The 16,169-nt window shown below is 43.7% G+C and overlaps 1 protein-coding gene and 1 long non-coding RNA gene across 2 annotated transcripts in view; one reads left to right on the top strand and one right to left on the bottom strand.

Annotated features, from left to right (window-relative positions):
- The first annotated feature begins 7,928 nt into the window (after positions 1-7,928).
- The window catches only part of LOC148394672 (uncharacterized), a 128,601-nt gene continuing 120,360 nt past the window's right edge, over positions 7,929-16,169 (top strand). Inside the window, exon 1 of the long non-coding RNA XR_015859805.1 lies at positions 7,929-8,505. This is a non-coding gene — a long non-coding RNA (uncharacterized LOC148394672). The remainder of the gene's footprint in view (positions 8,506-16,169) is intronic.
- The window catches only part of tmprss3a (transmembrane serine protease 3a), a 181,316-nt gene continuing 178,785 nt past the window's right edge, over positions 13,639-16,169 (bottom strand). Inside the window, exon 13 of the mRNA XM_088382835.1 lies at positions 13,639-15,452. Coding sequence (XP_088238961.1) covers positions 15,432-15,452 — 21 coding nt within the window. The 3' untranslated portion in view covers positions 13,639-15,431. The remainder of the gene's footprint in view (positions 15,453-16,169) is intronic.

Below are 16,169 nucleotides of genomic sequence, written 5' to 3'. Positions count from 1 at the left end.
AACCAACCTATGAGTTACAGGGCCCCACCACCCTTAGCGGATTTTAACTGTTTTTATTTGCACTTGATAGAGTCTAGAATTGTCAAGGTTTTAAGTGACCTCTTGTCACCAGTCTTTCATGCCTTTTAGTGGAATCAATATTCTTACTCACGGTTTGCTGGTTCTCTTCCTCGGATGATCTCGTCAACCCCTCCGGTGTCCAACCAACTGATCGAGACAGTCCCCAAAAAGGGCTTTGATTACCTCGGCCGAGGACTTTCTCCTGTGTCGACAAGTCTGCCGGACCTCCGTTAGGTGTGTTGGGATTCCGGAACGACCCCCCAATGTCTGTCAGGTTTATTTTACTGACGCGTACTATAAAGTAAAGAGAAAAGACTCAGCAAACAGATATCACAATGAGACAAGAATATTAATTCAAATGTTCACGCGGAGTGCAGTACAGATAGTTTACAACAATCCGACTACACTAAATATCTGTAAGCACTCCTACTCTTTTTATTTGGATTTGTCCTACCCACAATGTGAGACAAAAGCCCCTAAGGGAGGGGGGGAAAGTATGTGGGCTTTGTCTCGTAAGCAAAAATAAACACAAGGTGTTGCATACTTATATGGCAATTCTGCAAAACAATTTGAGCAATTAGCATCTCTCTGTGTCTCTATGATCGAAAAAGGAAACTTGACGTTTTCTTGCCGCTCCATCTGAGAGTGTAAAACTGTGGTCAGGCATGTTGTTTCTTCAAATTGTCTCGGTAGACGTTCTCTTATTGCAGAGTTGCAAGCTGGTAGCTGCGTCCTGCCTGACCCAGCCGTCACCTCTCTCGTGACCCAGCTGTAACCTTTCTTTTCTGTAGCACAACATAAAAAACAGCAAAGCCAAACAGCAAGCATATATTGCAGTAATATTGCAGTAAGCATTGATTAGAGAACACATGATAACATATATATACATTTTTCTAACATCGGAGATGAGATCCTGCCCCAAGTGGAGGATTTCAAGTATCTTGGGGTCTTGTTCACGAGTGAGGGGAGGATGGAGTGCGAGATCGACAGGCGGATCGGTGCAGCGTCGGCAGTAATGCGGACTCTGTACCGGTCCGTCATGGTAAAGAGAGAGCTGAGCCAAAAGGCAAAGCTCTCAATTTACTGGTCGATTTACGCTCCTACCCTCACCTATGGTCACGAGCTATGGGTCGTGACCGAAAAACGAGATCCGGGATGCAAGCGGCCGAAATGAGTTTTGTCCGGGCTCTCCCTTAGAGATAGGGTGAGAAGCTTGGTGATCCGGGAGAGACTCGGAGTAGAGTCGCTACTCCTCCACATTGAGAGAAGCCAGATGAGGTGGCTCGGGCATCTCATCAGGATGCTTCCTGAACGTCTCCCCGGGGGGGTGTTCCGGGCATGTCCCACCGGTAGGAGACCCCGCGGACGACCCAGGACGCCCTGGAGAGACTATGTCTCTCAGCTGGCCTGGGAACGCCTTGGGACCCCCCTGGGATGAGCTGGATGAAGTGGCTGGGGAGAGAGAAGTCTGGGAGTCCCTCCTAAAGCTGCTGCCCCGATGAACCGACCCCGGATAAGCGGAAGAAGATGGATGGATGGATGGATGGATGGATGGATGGATGGATGGATGGATGGATGGATGGATGGATGGATGGATGGATGGATAGAAACCTTTTATGTGTCATCTGTAACATCTGGAGACACCAGAGCTCTATAAACTTCAATTTTCAACATTGTCAGAAAAAATAACAGCTTGTTCTTAGAAATAGATTCCCTCACAGCAAGGATACAACATTTAACTTTGTAGAATTCCACTTGTCTCTGTCTGTCTGCAGAGTACCGTAATTTCCGGACTATAAATCGCGTTTTTTTTTCATAGTTTGGGTGGGGGGGCGACTTATACTCAGGAGCGACTTATATGTTTTTTTTCACAAATGTTTACTTGATCATTAAGACATCACTTACTTACAAGTATAGTTGACCACTTCCCATGTTATTTTTAGTATAGTTGATCACTTCACATGCTTTTATATCTTTATCTTGAACATATTCAAAACATAAAAAATAGAGAAAACATCAAATAAAGCAATTAATTTAATTAATTAATTAATCTAGTAAGATTATTGGTGCTTCGCTCCCCTCCCTGAAGGACATTTACACCTCCCATCTCGCCCGCAAGGCAACCTCGATTGCCAGTGATGTGAGTCACCCAGCTCACTCTTTGTTTGACCTTCTGCCCTCTGGGAAGAGGTACAGGAGCCTGCGCTCCCGCACCACCAGACTCGCCAACAGCTTCTTTCTCCAGGCTGTTAGGGCCCTGAACTCGCTACCCCCTTCTGCATAGCGTGCGGCACTGTTGCGCTATTTTCGGGAATGTCTGCTGTACGCGCACTTGCTCCTTTTTTTTTTTTCCTGCTCCTCTTATTTATTTATTTATTGTTGTGTTATTTATTCATTATTTATTCAGCACGCTTTTGTTGTACTTGTTTACTTTTTTGTCTGTTGTGAGCCATGTCTTGTCACCGTGGGATAGGGGGGAACGAAATTTCGGTTTCTTTGTGTGTTTTTGGCATGTGGAGAAATTGACAATAAAGCTGACTTTGACTTTGACTTTAACACTTTAAAGCACCGTATCCAAGTCCACTGTCTGCTGTATGTACACTTGCTCCATTTTTGCTCCTCTTATATTTATTATTTATTATTATTTGTTTATTTATCATTTATTCAACACTCTTATTTATTCATTGTTTGTGCCTTCTTGGGTTTTTTTGTGTTGCTTGTATGCATATGTGTACTATCTCACTGAGGGATAGTGGGAACATAATTTCAATTTCTTTGTGTGTCTTGGTATATGAAAAAAAATCGACAATAAAGCAGACTTTGACTTTGATAAAACAACCAAATAAACAAAACAAAAAACTACATCTGAAAAAAATTATATTGTCAGACGAAACTGGATGAGGGCGCTCTAAATTTCACCGTTGGCCGTGACTCATCAACTGGGTGGGCTTAAGAAAAATGGCACCAAAAAGAAACTCACATTTTGCAGGTTACAAACTTCAAGTTGTAAAATATGCAGCTGAAAACAGTAATTGAGCAGCAGAAAGAAAGTTTGGAGAACCGTGATGTACCAATGGATTACTATTTCAAGTGACGTCAGTGGCACGGTGCGGCGCGGCGGTTGTTTACATAAAGGACAAACGTACCCACGTAAGGACTACCGGCATCATGAGCGGTGATCATTTCTAAGTGACACAAAGTTTGAAGGAATTAAGGATTTGGAGTGACATAGAAGGTTTGAAAAACTATTATGGCTTTTACGCACGCCCGGTCCTACTCTACTGAGTCCGGGGCCAGCGCTCGGCCGAGTGGCTGTCCGTGAACGGTGCATGGGGCTCGGACATTGCCATTACGCACGCCCGGTCCTATGCCATGGAGCTCTCGTGTCTGGAAGTCCACGCCGCCACACGCTTGGAAGTTTCTTTTGTTTAATAAAGAGCCGTTTACAAAACCCACATCTATCCTTGTACTTTGTTAACGCTACAATATAGTTATATACTAGATCTGTGGAATAAAGACGAGGCTGACGTCAGGGCGCACGCGCGGCGATGTTGACAAAGGACAAGGAATTTGATCGATGGATTTAATGGATTTAAAGTGCACGGATGGTTTGATAATATTATTGCTTATATTATAGTTATTTGAAATATAGTTTATCTATCGTTATATGAGCCTGTGGAATATTTTGAAGTGCAAGCGGCCTCAGCCGCGCGCACCCATTGTTGACAAAGAACGATCGATGGATTTAATGAATTGGAGTGACACCGATGATTTTATAAACGTGTTATTCATGTAATCGTTTTCTTTGATAACTCTATATGCTACGTCAGGCCCATTCTCAGCTCTTCGTTTGTGTTTGTCATGTTAGCATACCTATCGTTTAACCTGTTGCTATCGTATCGAACGATCGATGGATTTAATGAATTGGAGTGACACCGATGGTTTTATAAACATGTTATTCATGTAATACTTGTCCTTAATCACTCTATATGTGACGTCAGGCCCGTTCTCAGCTCTTTCTTTGTTTGTCACGTTAGCATACCTATCGTTTAGCCTGTTGTTGCTATCGTTTAGCCTGTTGTTGCTCGTTCATGACTGTTTTTGGCGTGGGATTTTGTCGAATAAATTGCCCCCCAAAATGCGACTTATACTCCGGAGCGACTTATATATGTTTTCTTTCACTTTTTGGGGCCTTTTATGGCTGGTGCGACTTATACTCCGGAGCGACTTATAGTCCGGAAAATACGGTATGTATATCAATAGGTCATTCCCTTTTTACGTGTTATTGCACAAATATTAGATTTGAGAGGGTCCTGTCTGCAAGCCTAGCATGATGTGGCCTCATGATGATCCCACCACTGCTAAAGACATGCAACATAGTATATGGTATATCAAAGTTCTTTGATGCTTAACTGTAGTTTTTCTTTATTAACTTGCTCCATATTAAATCATATTTAGCGTATATTTCGGACTATAAGTCGCGTTTTTTTTCATAGTTTGGGTGGGGGGGCGACTTATACCGAGGAGCGACTTATATGTGAATTTTTTCACAAATTTTCAAAATTCAAAAAAAAAAATAAACGAACCGCGATGTAGCAAGGGATTATTGTAATTTGAATTTCAAGTGACGTCAGCGGCACGGCACGGCGGTTTTTTACATAAAGGACAAAGATTCGATCACGGGATGACGAAGATGACGAAGGGCCCCACGTACTGCCGGCATCATTAGCGGCTTTGTTTGTAAGTGACACGGAGGACGAAGAGTTTGAAGGATTTAATGATTTGGAGTGACACAGAAGGTTTGAAAAACTATTATGGCTTTTACACACGCACGGTCCTTCTCTACGGAGCTCTCTTTCACCTCAGTGGATGGAAGTCGGGGGCCGGCGCTCGGCCGGGTGGCCGTCCAGGGACAGTGGATGGGGCTCGGGCATGGCTTTTACGCACGCCCGGTCCTACTCTATGGAGCTCTCTTACACCTCCGTGGATGGAAATCGGGGGCCGGCGCTTGGCCCGGTGGCTGTCCGGGGACGGTGGATGGGGCTTGGGCATGGCTTTTACGCACGCCCGGTCCTATTCTATGGAGCTCTCTCCCACCTCCGTGGCTGGAAGTGCCACCTCCGGGGATGGAAATCCATGCCGCCACACGCTTGGAAGTTTGTTTTGTTTAATAAAGAGCCGTTTACCAAACCCACGTCTTTCTTTGAACTTTGTTAACGCAACAATATAATTATATACTAGATCTGTGGAATAACAAGGAGGCTGACGTCAGGGCACACGCGCAGCGTTGTTGACAAAGAACGAGGAATTTGATCGATGGATTTAATGATTTGGAGTGACACAGATGTTTGATAAAATTATTGCTTATATAATGGTTATTTGATATATAATTTATGTATTGTTATATGGGCCTGTGGAATATTTTGAAGTGCAAGCGCAGTCAGCGGTGCGCACCCGGCCGGGCATTGTTGACATCAAGGACGATCGATGGATTTAATGATTTGGAGTGACACAGATGGTTTGATAATATTATTGCTTATATAATAGTTACTTGATATATAATCTATATATCGTTATATGGGCCTGTGGAATATTTTGAAGTGCAACCGCCGTCAGTGGCGCGGATTTATGTTGACATAAAGGACGATCGATGGATTTAATGAATTGGAGTAACACAGATGGTTTTATAAACGTGTTATTTATGTAATAGTTATTTGAATAACTCTGAATGTTACGTCAGGCCCGTTCTCAGCTCTTCGTTTCTGTTTATGTCACGTTAACATACCTATCGTTTCGCCTGTTGTTGCTCGTTCATGTCTGTTATTGGTGTTGGATTTTGTTGAATAAATTTCCCCCAAAATGCGACTTATACTCCGGAGTGACTTTTATATGTTTTTTTTCACGTTATTGTCCATTTTCTGGCTAATGCGACCTATATTCCGGAGCGACTTTTAGTCCGAAAAATATGGTACTTAATTCAGTTTCATCATCATATTCATTGCATTAAAGCTATATATGCACACCTAGTTAGATAAACGAAAAGCACTTACTGGGCAGAATGGCTCTTCAAATGACGGACAAAGTTTGAAGTTGTCATCTGGCTGTCTGAAATGTTTCTGTTGCATATCTTGCACTGTGCTGTCCGTCTTTTGACGTCATAAAGGTAATTACGATAGCCGAAGGTACCGCTCCCGCTGACATGTTTATGCATGTCTGATATAAAGGGGTGTGATTCTCCAATAAACACATTAGGTACGTAGAGAGAGCGTGACTGATTGATTGACAGGGTAGTGATCCAATCATGACGCTATTCTCAGCCTGCGCTCCTACTCAATATATAATATGCGCTCAATATTATTTTTTTAAATGTATTATTAATTCTATATTCAAACTGAAAACATAAACTAAATACTAACACTGAAGTCATTCAAGTCATCATTTCTCAAGTCAAGTCCCGAGTCTTTAACTTCCAAGTCGAGTCTCAAGTTTTTTTATTTTTTGTGAAGTCAAGTCACAAGTCATCAAAACAGCGGCTCGAGTCGACTCGAGTCCAAGTCACAGTGACTCGAGTCCCCATCTCTGCCACTGACCGACTGTTAAACAAGTTGTCTTAAAGTATGTATATTAAGATCTACGAATCGCACACTCCTAAGATGGTCGCAGTACAAAGGATGAAATGGTGAGGCTCAATGATGTGGAAAAAAATCAATAAAGCTGATAACTCCAAAATTTGAAACTTCTCTATACTGAAAATTCTTTGGAGCAGTACCGTATTTTTCGCACCAAAAGGCGCACTGGATTATAAGGCGCACCCGCATTGAATTTGTTATTTTTGAAATTATTTCATCTATAGGGCGCACCGGAGTAAAAGGTGCATAAAATAGAAGCTATACTGCAACAAACTGAGGTTGACTAGGGTTGCGGTATGCATCCAACTAGCCAATAACCAATGAGCCCTCTGTAAACAATCGCGTTTCTCAAACTATCTCCTATAAAATGATCGGAACTGACTAAAGTTTGATCTAACATTGGTACTGCTTACTTATGTTTCCCGTCCATATTGATCCGTAAATTTACTCGAAACATTAACGGAGCAGCCTATTTTGAAATGAAATAGCCTCATGCGTATAGCAGCTATCATTATAGCATTAGCCACCCTCGAACTCCCATGAGCCTCAGCTCGCACACTCCCATGAGCCTCAGCAAAGTGTAAACAATTGCGTTTCTCAAACGATCTCCTATAAAATGATCGGAACTGACTAAATTTTGATCGAACACATTGGTACTGCTTACCCATGTTTCCCTTCCATATCGATCCGTAAATTTACTCCAAACATTAACGGAGCAGCCTATTTTGAAATGAAATAGCCTCACAGGTACAACAGTTATTCAGTGACGCCCCCTGACCACGGTTGCCGTAATGCTGGGAAGCGATGTGACCTTGTAATTTACTAGTCGTACTAAAACGTACTGAAACATTTTGGCAGAGCACTGTGTACAACCAGTATGGATCATCAAATTCATCAATTGATCCATATATGAGGCGCACCGGACTATAAGGCGCACTGTCAGCTTTTGAGAAAATTTTAGATTTTTAGGTGCACTTTATAGTTCGGAAAATACGATAGTTTGTTTGTTTGTTTGTTTGTTTGTTTGTTTGTTTGTTTGGTTGGTCGGTTGGTCGGTTGGTTAGTTTTTTGGGTGCGTTAGGGGTGGGTGATAAGAGCAAAAAAAAAATCAAATTTTTTAGGATTTCTACGTTAATGATTTTTTTTCCCCAAAAAAGGACCCTTTTACTCACGTTACTCACCTGAATTTGTTCTGTGCAAACAAATTCTGACAGACCTTGACCATATCGCCTTCGTGTGTCATGCGGTCACGTTTATTTTTCCGGATTTCTGTCTTGTCTGTGTCGTAACTTCACTTCCTGTTTTATTTTGTCATCCTTTCCGTTTCAGTTCGTGTTTCCTTCCTCTGTTTTCGGTTGTCTTGTATTCCCCGATCCCGATTGTGTGCACCTGCGTGATCGGCGCTAATTGTCAGCACCTGCGTCCCAGCCCTTTTGTGTGTATTTAGTCCGTGTCTTCCCCTTGTCTTGTGCCAGTGTGTCTTGCCTCGTCCCGACCACCAGCGATTCTTTGACGTCCGAACTCTCAGTAAGATTCCTCCTTTTTGTCTCGCCACAGAGCGACGCTTTCTGTTAGTGCCTTGTTCCCCATAGCCCTTTTTGTCTCGCCACCGAGCGACGCCTTTTGTTAGTGCCTTGATCCCCATAGCCCTTTTTGTCTCGCCCGAGTGCGACGCTTTTTGTTTGGACTTTTTGCCAAGTGTTTCCCTCGCAAGAGGCGCCTTGAGTTGTATTTTTTGATCATCGTGTGCTGGAATAAATCAGAGAAAAGAAAGACTCTGCATCCGAGTCCTCCGCCTTGTTCGCTGCCTGACACCGTGAGTGTGATTTGTCGAGATAGCACATTTGTTTCAACACTTTTCATGCGTTTCACATTTATCTAAAGAAAGGAGGGATGTAGTACATGGGATTTCTCAGTATGCACTCATTTTGCGTTGTGATGTTTTGGTGACATCAAACAAATAAATCTGTAGGTTCCCAAGAACACGGTTTTATTATATCCAGCACGCAACTTCACATACACCAACGGCCATTAACTATCTCACTTCTCGTCGTCAAAACACGCCTTAGCATTCCTTATACTCGCGAGAGTTAACTGTGTGTCAGGTACCATAGAAATTTCTATACGTTACATCTCCTCCTTTTAAAGTCATAACATGCTTGCAGTACAGACTGTATAACAACAAAAAAACTTACTCCATGCATCAAAAGCAATCCTATTCCTTATGTCAAATTTACATCCAGATCAGATAAACGTAACTGTTTTCTTTTCATATTCTGGAAAAATGTTTCAAAACATATTTTCAATCACTCATTGTACAACCAGTTCTGAACAGTTTTTTTCCATTTTCCTCTCTTTTTAATCACATCATCAATAATGTTCTCATAAATCCAGTCTGTTGGCTGGTTTACTCACTCTTCCTGAACGTGTGATGGTGACTGTTTCCCGATTGGGTGAAACAGATGATCCAGTGGCAAGTGTCTCTACCTGACCGGGATTCATACTCACATTTTTCCCTAAGTCACCAGTTCCTTCAGCTGTGAATCGTTGTGGAAGCCTGTAGATAATGTAGGTGTTTTTTGAGGATGACGTCTGTTCCGTCTATACTGTCCTGTATCAGTAGACTCCACCAAGTAGGACCTTGGAGTAGAACTGGCTTCTACTACTGTGCCTGGGGTTGTCCATTGTCTCTCATTATCCAGTTTCATGAGAACCTTGTCCCCTGGACTCATCTCCGGAAGATTTCTCACTCCATTCCTGCGATCATAGTAATAAGCTTGCATTTGCTTAGCAGCTGCATCCCTTCGTTCAACTTTGTCTTTGTCCGGCCATCCTGGATCCAGGTTCTCGGACAAGGTTGGGAGAGTTGTTCTGATGTTTCGATCCATCAACAGCTCGGCAGGACTCACTCCCGTGGATGATGATGGTGTAGCTCTGTATGTCATCAAGGCCAGGAGAGGATATTCCTGTTTAAGAATAGCTTTTGCTACCTGCACAGCCCTCTCTGCCTGTCCATTACTTTGAGCATAATGTGGACTAGATGTCAAATGGATAAAGTCATATTCTTTACTGAACTGCCCTAACTCCTCTGACACTAATCAACGTCCATTATCGCTGACTAACACTTCTGGAATACCATAATGTGCAAATATGGCTTTCAGCTTTCCAATTACTTGCTTGCTTGTGATCAACAGCACATGTAAATTCCCAATATATCTTGAATGGTAGTCAGTCAGTACCAAATATGACTGCTTCCTATCCTCACACAGATCTATGCCTACCTTTTGCCATGGCCTGGATGGTAACTCACTTGGCCTTAAAGGCTTTTTTCTCTGTGTGGCTCTGTTCTCTCTGCAAAAGTTACATTGAGTTACTATTTTCTTGATGTCCTATGAGATTGTCGGCCACCATACTGACTGATTAGCCCTTTCTCTACATTTTACCAACCCTTGGTGCCCATCGTCAATTTTGTCTATGATCTCATTCCTCATTGATTTGGGAATAACAATACGATTTCCTCTGGTGATCAGTCCTTCTACCAGTGACGTTCCCCTCTCACTTGTCTTTGTCCTTGTCGGTTATTTATCCTTTTTTAAATTTGGCACTTGTATTCTTGCACTATTGCACGCTGCTGTGACAAGTAAATTTCCCCGCTGTGGGATGAATAAAGTTCTATCATCATCATCATCATCATCATCATCATCATCATCATCATAATTTCCTTGACTGTTGGCAGCACATACTTTTCACGCTTTACGGCTCGATTCAATCTTCTCAAATCTGCACAACATCGACCCTCCTTTTTCTTTGGCTTTAGGACTGGAACCATGGCAGCACACCACTCTGTAGGCTGTGTAACCTTCTCTATGATGCCTTCTGTTTCAAGTCGGTGCAGCTCCTTCACTAGCGGTACTAGTGGCAATGGTACTCATCTAGCGCAATGGACTGCATAAGACTGGGCATCCTCATTTAGTATGAGTTTCACAGGTTCCGTCTTTAATAGGCCACTTGTTCCAAAAACTGTCTTCACTTGGTCTACTCTTTGAACGAGACCCATTTCCACAGATTCTCGCCGGCTGAGTAGATGACAGCAGTTACCTTTCATTACGTACACAGGAAAAGTGTATTCTTTACCCTTGTATACTGTTTTAACTGTGCACCACCCCCTACATCTGAGCCACCCGCCTGGACCGACAAATGTTTCAAGGCTGCCACCATCGTTCCTGTGCCGAAGAAACCTGCACCGTCCTGCTTCAATGACTACCGCCCTGTGGCACTGACGCCCATCATCATGAAGTGCTTTGAGCGGCTGGTCATGGAGCACATCAAGTCCGTTCTCCCCCCCCACCATTGACCCTTTCCAGTTTGCGTACCGTGCCAAGCGGTCCTCTGAGGATGCCATCTGCTCTGCCCTCCACTCGGCCCTCACCCACCTGGAGAGAAAGGACTCATATGTGGGGTTGCTGTTTGTGGACTTCAGCTCTGCCTTCAACACCATTGTGCCGCAGCGACTCATCTGCAAACTCGACGAGCTGGGCCTCAGCACCTCCCTCTGCAACTGGCTACTGGACTTCCTCTGTCAGAGGCCTCGGGTGGTGCGTGTTGGCGACAAAATCTCCGCCAGCATCACGCTGAGCACGGGGGCCCCCCAGGGCTGCGTGCTCAGTCCATTGCTCTTCACCCTGCTGACGCATGACTGCACTGCGACCTACAGCGACAACCGCATAGTGAAGTTTGCTGACGACACGACTCTGGTGGGTCTCATCACGAAGGGCGACGAGACTCGGTACAGGTCGGAAGTTGACCTTCTGACCACGTGGTGCAGGGACAACAACCTCCTGCTGAACGTCAATAAGACCAAGGAAATCATTGTTGACTTCTGGAAGGGTCACACAACACACCTGCCGCTGATCATCGACGGTGCTGTGGTGGAGAGGGTGAGCTGCACCAAGTTCCTGGGGGTGCACATCAGTGAGGACCTCTCCTGGTCCGCAAACACCTCGTCACTGGCAAAGAAAGCTCAGCGCCGCCTGTACTTCCTGCGGAAGCTCAGGCGTGCATGTGCTCCTCAGGCAGTCCTGTCTGCATTCTACCGTGGCACCATTGTGAGCGTCCTCACCAGTTGCATCGCTGTCTGGGGTGGTAACTGCACTGAACAGAACTTGAAGGCCCTGCAGCGCATAGTGAATACGGCTGGTAAGATTATTGGTGCTTTGCTCCCCTCCCTGAAGGACATTTACACCTCCCATCTCGCCCGCAAGGCAACCTCGATTGCCAGAGATGTGAATCACCCGGCTCACTCTTTGTTTGACCTTCTGCCCTCTGGGAAGAGGTACAGGAGCCTGCGCTCCCGCACCACCAGACTCGCCAACAGCTTCTTTCTCCAGGCTGTTAGGGCCCTGAACTCGCTACCCCCTTCTGCGTAGCGTGCGGCACTGTTGCGCTTTTTTCGGGAATGTCTGCTGTACGCGCACTTGCTCCTTTTTTTTCTGCTCCTCTTATTTATTTATTTATTTATTGTTGTGTTATTTATTCATTATTTATTCAGCACGCTTTTGTTATTCTTGTTTACTTGTTTGTCTGTTGTGTGCCATGTCTTGTCACCGTGGGATAGGGGGGAACGAAATTTCGGTTTCTTTGTGTGTCTTTGGCATGTGGAGAAATTGACAATAAAGCGGACTTTGACTTTGAAATGGTCTATCTGCTTTATTTAATTTCAGGGATGTGGGGAGCTTCACAAAAGTAACCTCATTTATAACAGTCACATCAGCCCCTGTATCAATTTTAAATGAAAGTGACATCTTCTCTATTTCAAGTGTAACAGTCCAATTATCTGAGTTGGCCTCCTTGATGACCTCACCCAAAAACTGGAACTGTCCCGTGTTCTCAGTGACTTCCTTCACTTCTTTCGTATGACACACTCGTGTCCAATGTCCTATTTTGTTGCACTTTCTACATGTACTTGTGTAAGCAGGACATTTTCCTTTTTCCTGATGCTGAGTGCCACACCTGCCACAACTCTTGTCCCTTTTCTGGCCTGTGGCGACAGCTTGTGTTCTTTTCTGTGCATTTTGCTGCGTCCCCCTCCGACTGCCGTCAACATGAGCCACTTGTACGTCCGGTAGCTGGGACTGGAGGCCAATTTGTATTGCCACCTCCTTAGCTTGTCGCACCAGCTGGATGACTTGTGATAGCGTCAGGTCTGCCATGAGCTGAAACTTCTGAGCTAATTCTTTATCTCGAATGCCAACAACTAGTTTATCCCGGATGTGTTCATCTCTCTTGTCGCCGAACTCACAGTTCTCCGCCAAATCGAGTAAAACTCTGATGTATGCTTCTGCCTTTTCCCCGGCCAGCTGACTTTGTTGATAAAAGCAGACTCGTTCGTGTATTAAGTTCCGTCTTGGAATGAAGTAATCGTCAAACTTCCTTAGCACGACGTCGTAGTCTTTTTTGTGTCCCTCTTCCTCAAATTCGAAGGAGCTGAATATTTTCTCCGCTTCACGTCCCATGGCGTAAATGAGCGAAATGACCTGGACCTCGCCGTCCTTCTTATTCAGCTTCGTCGCCGCCAAAAAGCACGAAAATCTCTGTTACCACTCCGGCCATTCTCTTGGGCTCGTGAATTTAAACTCCTCCGGTGAACTAAACTTCGACACCTTAATCGTGTTCTTCTAGTCGCGTCACTTCTGACACCATGTGATGTTTTGCCGACATCAAACAAATAAATCTGTAGGTTCCCAAGAACAGGGTTTTAATATATCCAGCATGCAACTTCACATACACCGACGGCCATTAACTATACACTTCTAATCGTCAAAACACGCCTTAACATTTCCTTATACTCGCAAGAGTTACTTAACTGTGTGTGTACTTCAGGTAGCACAGAAATTTCCATACATTACATACGTGATGACGTAAAACACGTAATGACGTGTACCGGGAAGAGTGTGAATAAAGCAGCAAAGAAATCAAGGAAAGACTGGTCAGCTCAGTGATGTTACTCTAGTACAGGGGTGGGTAAACTTTTTGACTGGCGGGCCGAATTTGGTTCTAAATTTTGACCGGGGGCCCGAACCAGGAGCAGATGGATGTAGTGTTTGTGTGAAGTAATAGAAATGAGATGTAAAGGTCATTGCATAAAAGGTTTGTACTTTTAGTAGGTAATAAAGCATGGATATTCCAAAAATGCTTTTTGAAAACAAATGCATTTATTAACAGCATTAAAAAAATGTTTCACCTAAAAACTACTATCAGTGATTCTAATTAAATACGACACTGTTATTATGAATAATAGTTTCCATCACTTCAGCGCCTGCAGGTCAGATTTATGAAATACGTTTATCTAATGAGGCGAAATCACGTCAAACGGCAAACATTCTGACCAAATACATCATCTTGAAGAATCAGTGAAAGAATACATTCAAATAAAGTAATGAAGAAATCAATAGTATTGTTGGTCTCCCATTTTTGCTAGTGCATCATGGTCTGGAGTAAAATTTGTTGTGGTAATTCTTAGGATAGAGCCGAGGTGTCGGTCCGTTAACCTAGAGCTGTGACGGGCTTTGTTGACGTTTATGTGGCTGAACGTCTGCTCACACACGTAGGTCGAGCCAAATTGTCCTCTCTTTTTTTTTTTAAACACTTGGCACTCAGTGTCCACCTTTCTTTTCCTCGGGCCACTCATTTTAATGGAAGGATTCCAGGGGAAGGTTTGTGGGTGGCATTAACGTAAAACTGTATCTGAAAGCTCAGCGCGCGAATTACGAGAATGCTGATGTCACAGCCCACATGAAATTCGGCACTGATGGAAATAGAGCGCGGGGTGGGCCGGGTCCCTACTACTTAGTACGTACACGCACTTGAGAGTGTGGACCGAGCTTTCTGACACGGCTTCCGGGAGTAAATGCGTGGACGGGCGCTTCCCCATCTATTGGGGAAACATAGTAATTGCAGGGAAAATGACCCCAAAAAAAGTTCAATAATACAATTTATTCAGGTTTGGCGGGCCGGATTAAACAGCCCCGTGGGCTGGATGTGGCCCGTGGGCCGTAGTTTGCCCATGTCTGCTCTAGTATAAGAACCACTGCATAGTAGAGAGCCATTTCAGGAGACATCACTTAAAAATTGACCTGAAATGTGCATTTTTAAAATGTTGTAGGGAAAGTTGTGGTGTTTTCTACAAAGTTGGGGGTCAATACGATTTTCTTTATTTTGCGTTAATAATTGCACAACTTCGCAATATCCAGGAGGGACTGTTTTTCTTTTTAAGTCTGGCGCCGTAGTAAAGAGAGAGGACCACTGGCGCTGCACTTTATTGATTATTGGCGACTTAAAAAAGAAAACTCCATACCCGGAAAAATTACACATCGGCAAAACAACATTCACGAGCATTTAACAAACGATGCATACCGCCCATCTCTGCTGTGTGTGCGTGTATGTGCCTGTGTGTGCACGTGCGCCTGTGTGAGTTCGGCGCGCGTGCGTGTGACTGTGTGTGTTTACTTTTCTGAGTAAGAGATAGTTTCCTAAAATGTCCGGGAAAACCCAAGATGTGGGAATGCAAATATCTCTTTCCATGCCTGTTTTTCTTTTTATAAAGCTTCATGTTTTGTCTTGCCTGGTTTGACTTAGAGCTTTAGATTTTGGAATAGAATAGAAAGAATATCTAAACTAATTGCATCATTTACTCTGTATCAAAGGGATTGCAGTCTCCATCGAAAAGGTGATTCAGTTGCTGGGTTAGTTAGGACCATCTTCCCTCTGGAAAAACAAGATCAAAATAGTTTAGGTCCATGTCAATTGAAAATAAATATTCCTTGTAACACACCACTATGAAGAGATTTGAAAGGTTACAAAAATAACCAAGTATATAAATATATTGTTAGAAATTCTGCTCAAGTGATGTGCGTGTCAGCTAAATGCACTGAACCCATACACTGAACCCATCGAATTACAAGTCGAAAAAAACAACACTCACTCGTCTCAGAACAAAAGAGGAGACAAAAGGTCTAAAATCCTATTTGGTCGAACAAGTCGAGTGATCGGCTCACCTTTGTTCCAAAATCCGAATTCTGTTTAAAAAAGAGGAAAGGTCTGGCCATGAGGAGATTAGCCAACGCCGTAACATCGGAGTCTTCCTCTTTCTGCCCGAAGTGGCTGTCTCCCCTGCCTTCCTCGAAGCTCAAAATTTGACAAAGTCCAATTCGAAGGTTAAAATTTGACAAAGTCCAATTCGAAGACTCTGGAAATTCATTTTAGTAGATTTTGGTTCAATCTCAAAAAGAATGAAAAATCCATCTTTGTCTAAATGGCGTTCTTTACTCCGGGCAGCGTCACGGCCATTGCCCTGACTAGGAAGAACCGCCTCGCTCTGTGTCAGGAAAACATAACTATAGGCTTCTGGCATTACCTCATCGAAATATGTAGGTGAAAGGTCAGAATCCCTGCACCAGGTCATAAGAATATCTAGGTGAAAGA

The sequence above is a fragment of the Syngnathus floridae genome, chromosome 8, assembly GCF_059516105.1.
Source record: "Syngnathus floridae isolate MCC-2025c chromosome 8, RoL_Sflo_1.0, whole genome shotgun sequence".
Classification (NCBI taxonomy): Eukaryota; Metazoa; Chordata; class Actinopteri; order Syngnathiformes; family Syngnathidae; genus Syngnathus; species Syngnathus floridae.
Note: the sequence above shows the minus strand (reverse complement) of the source record. Positions and strands in the feature narration are given on the sequence as shown.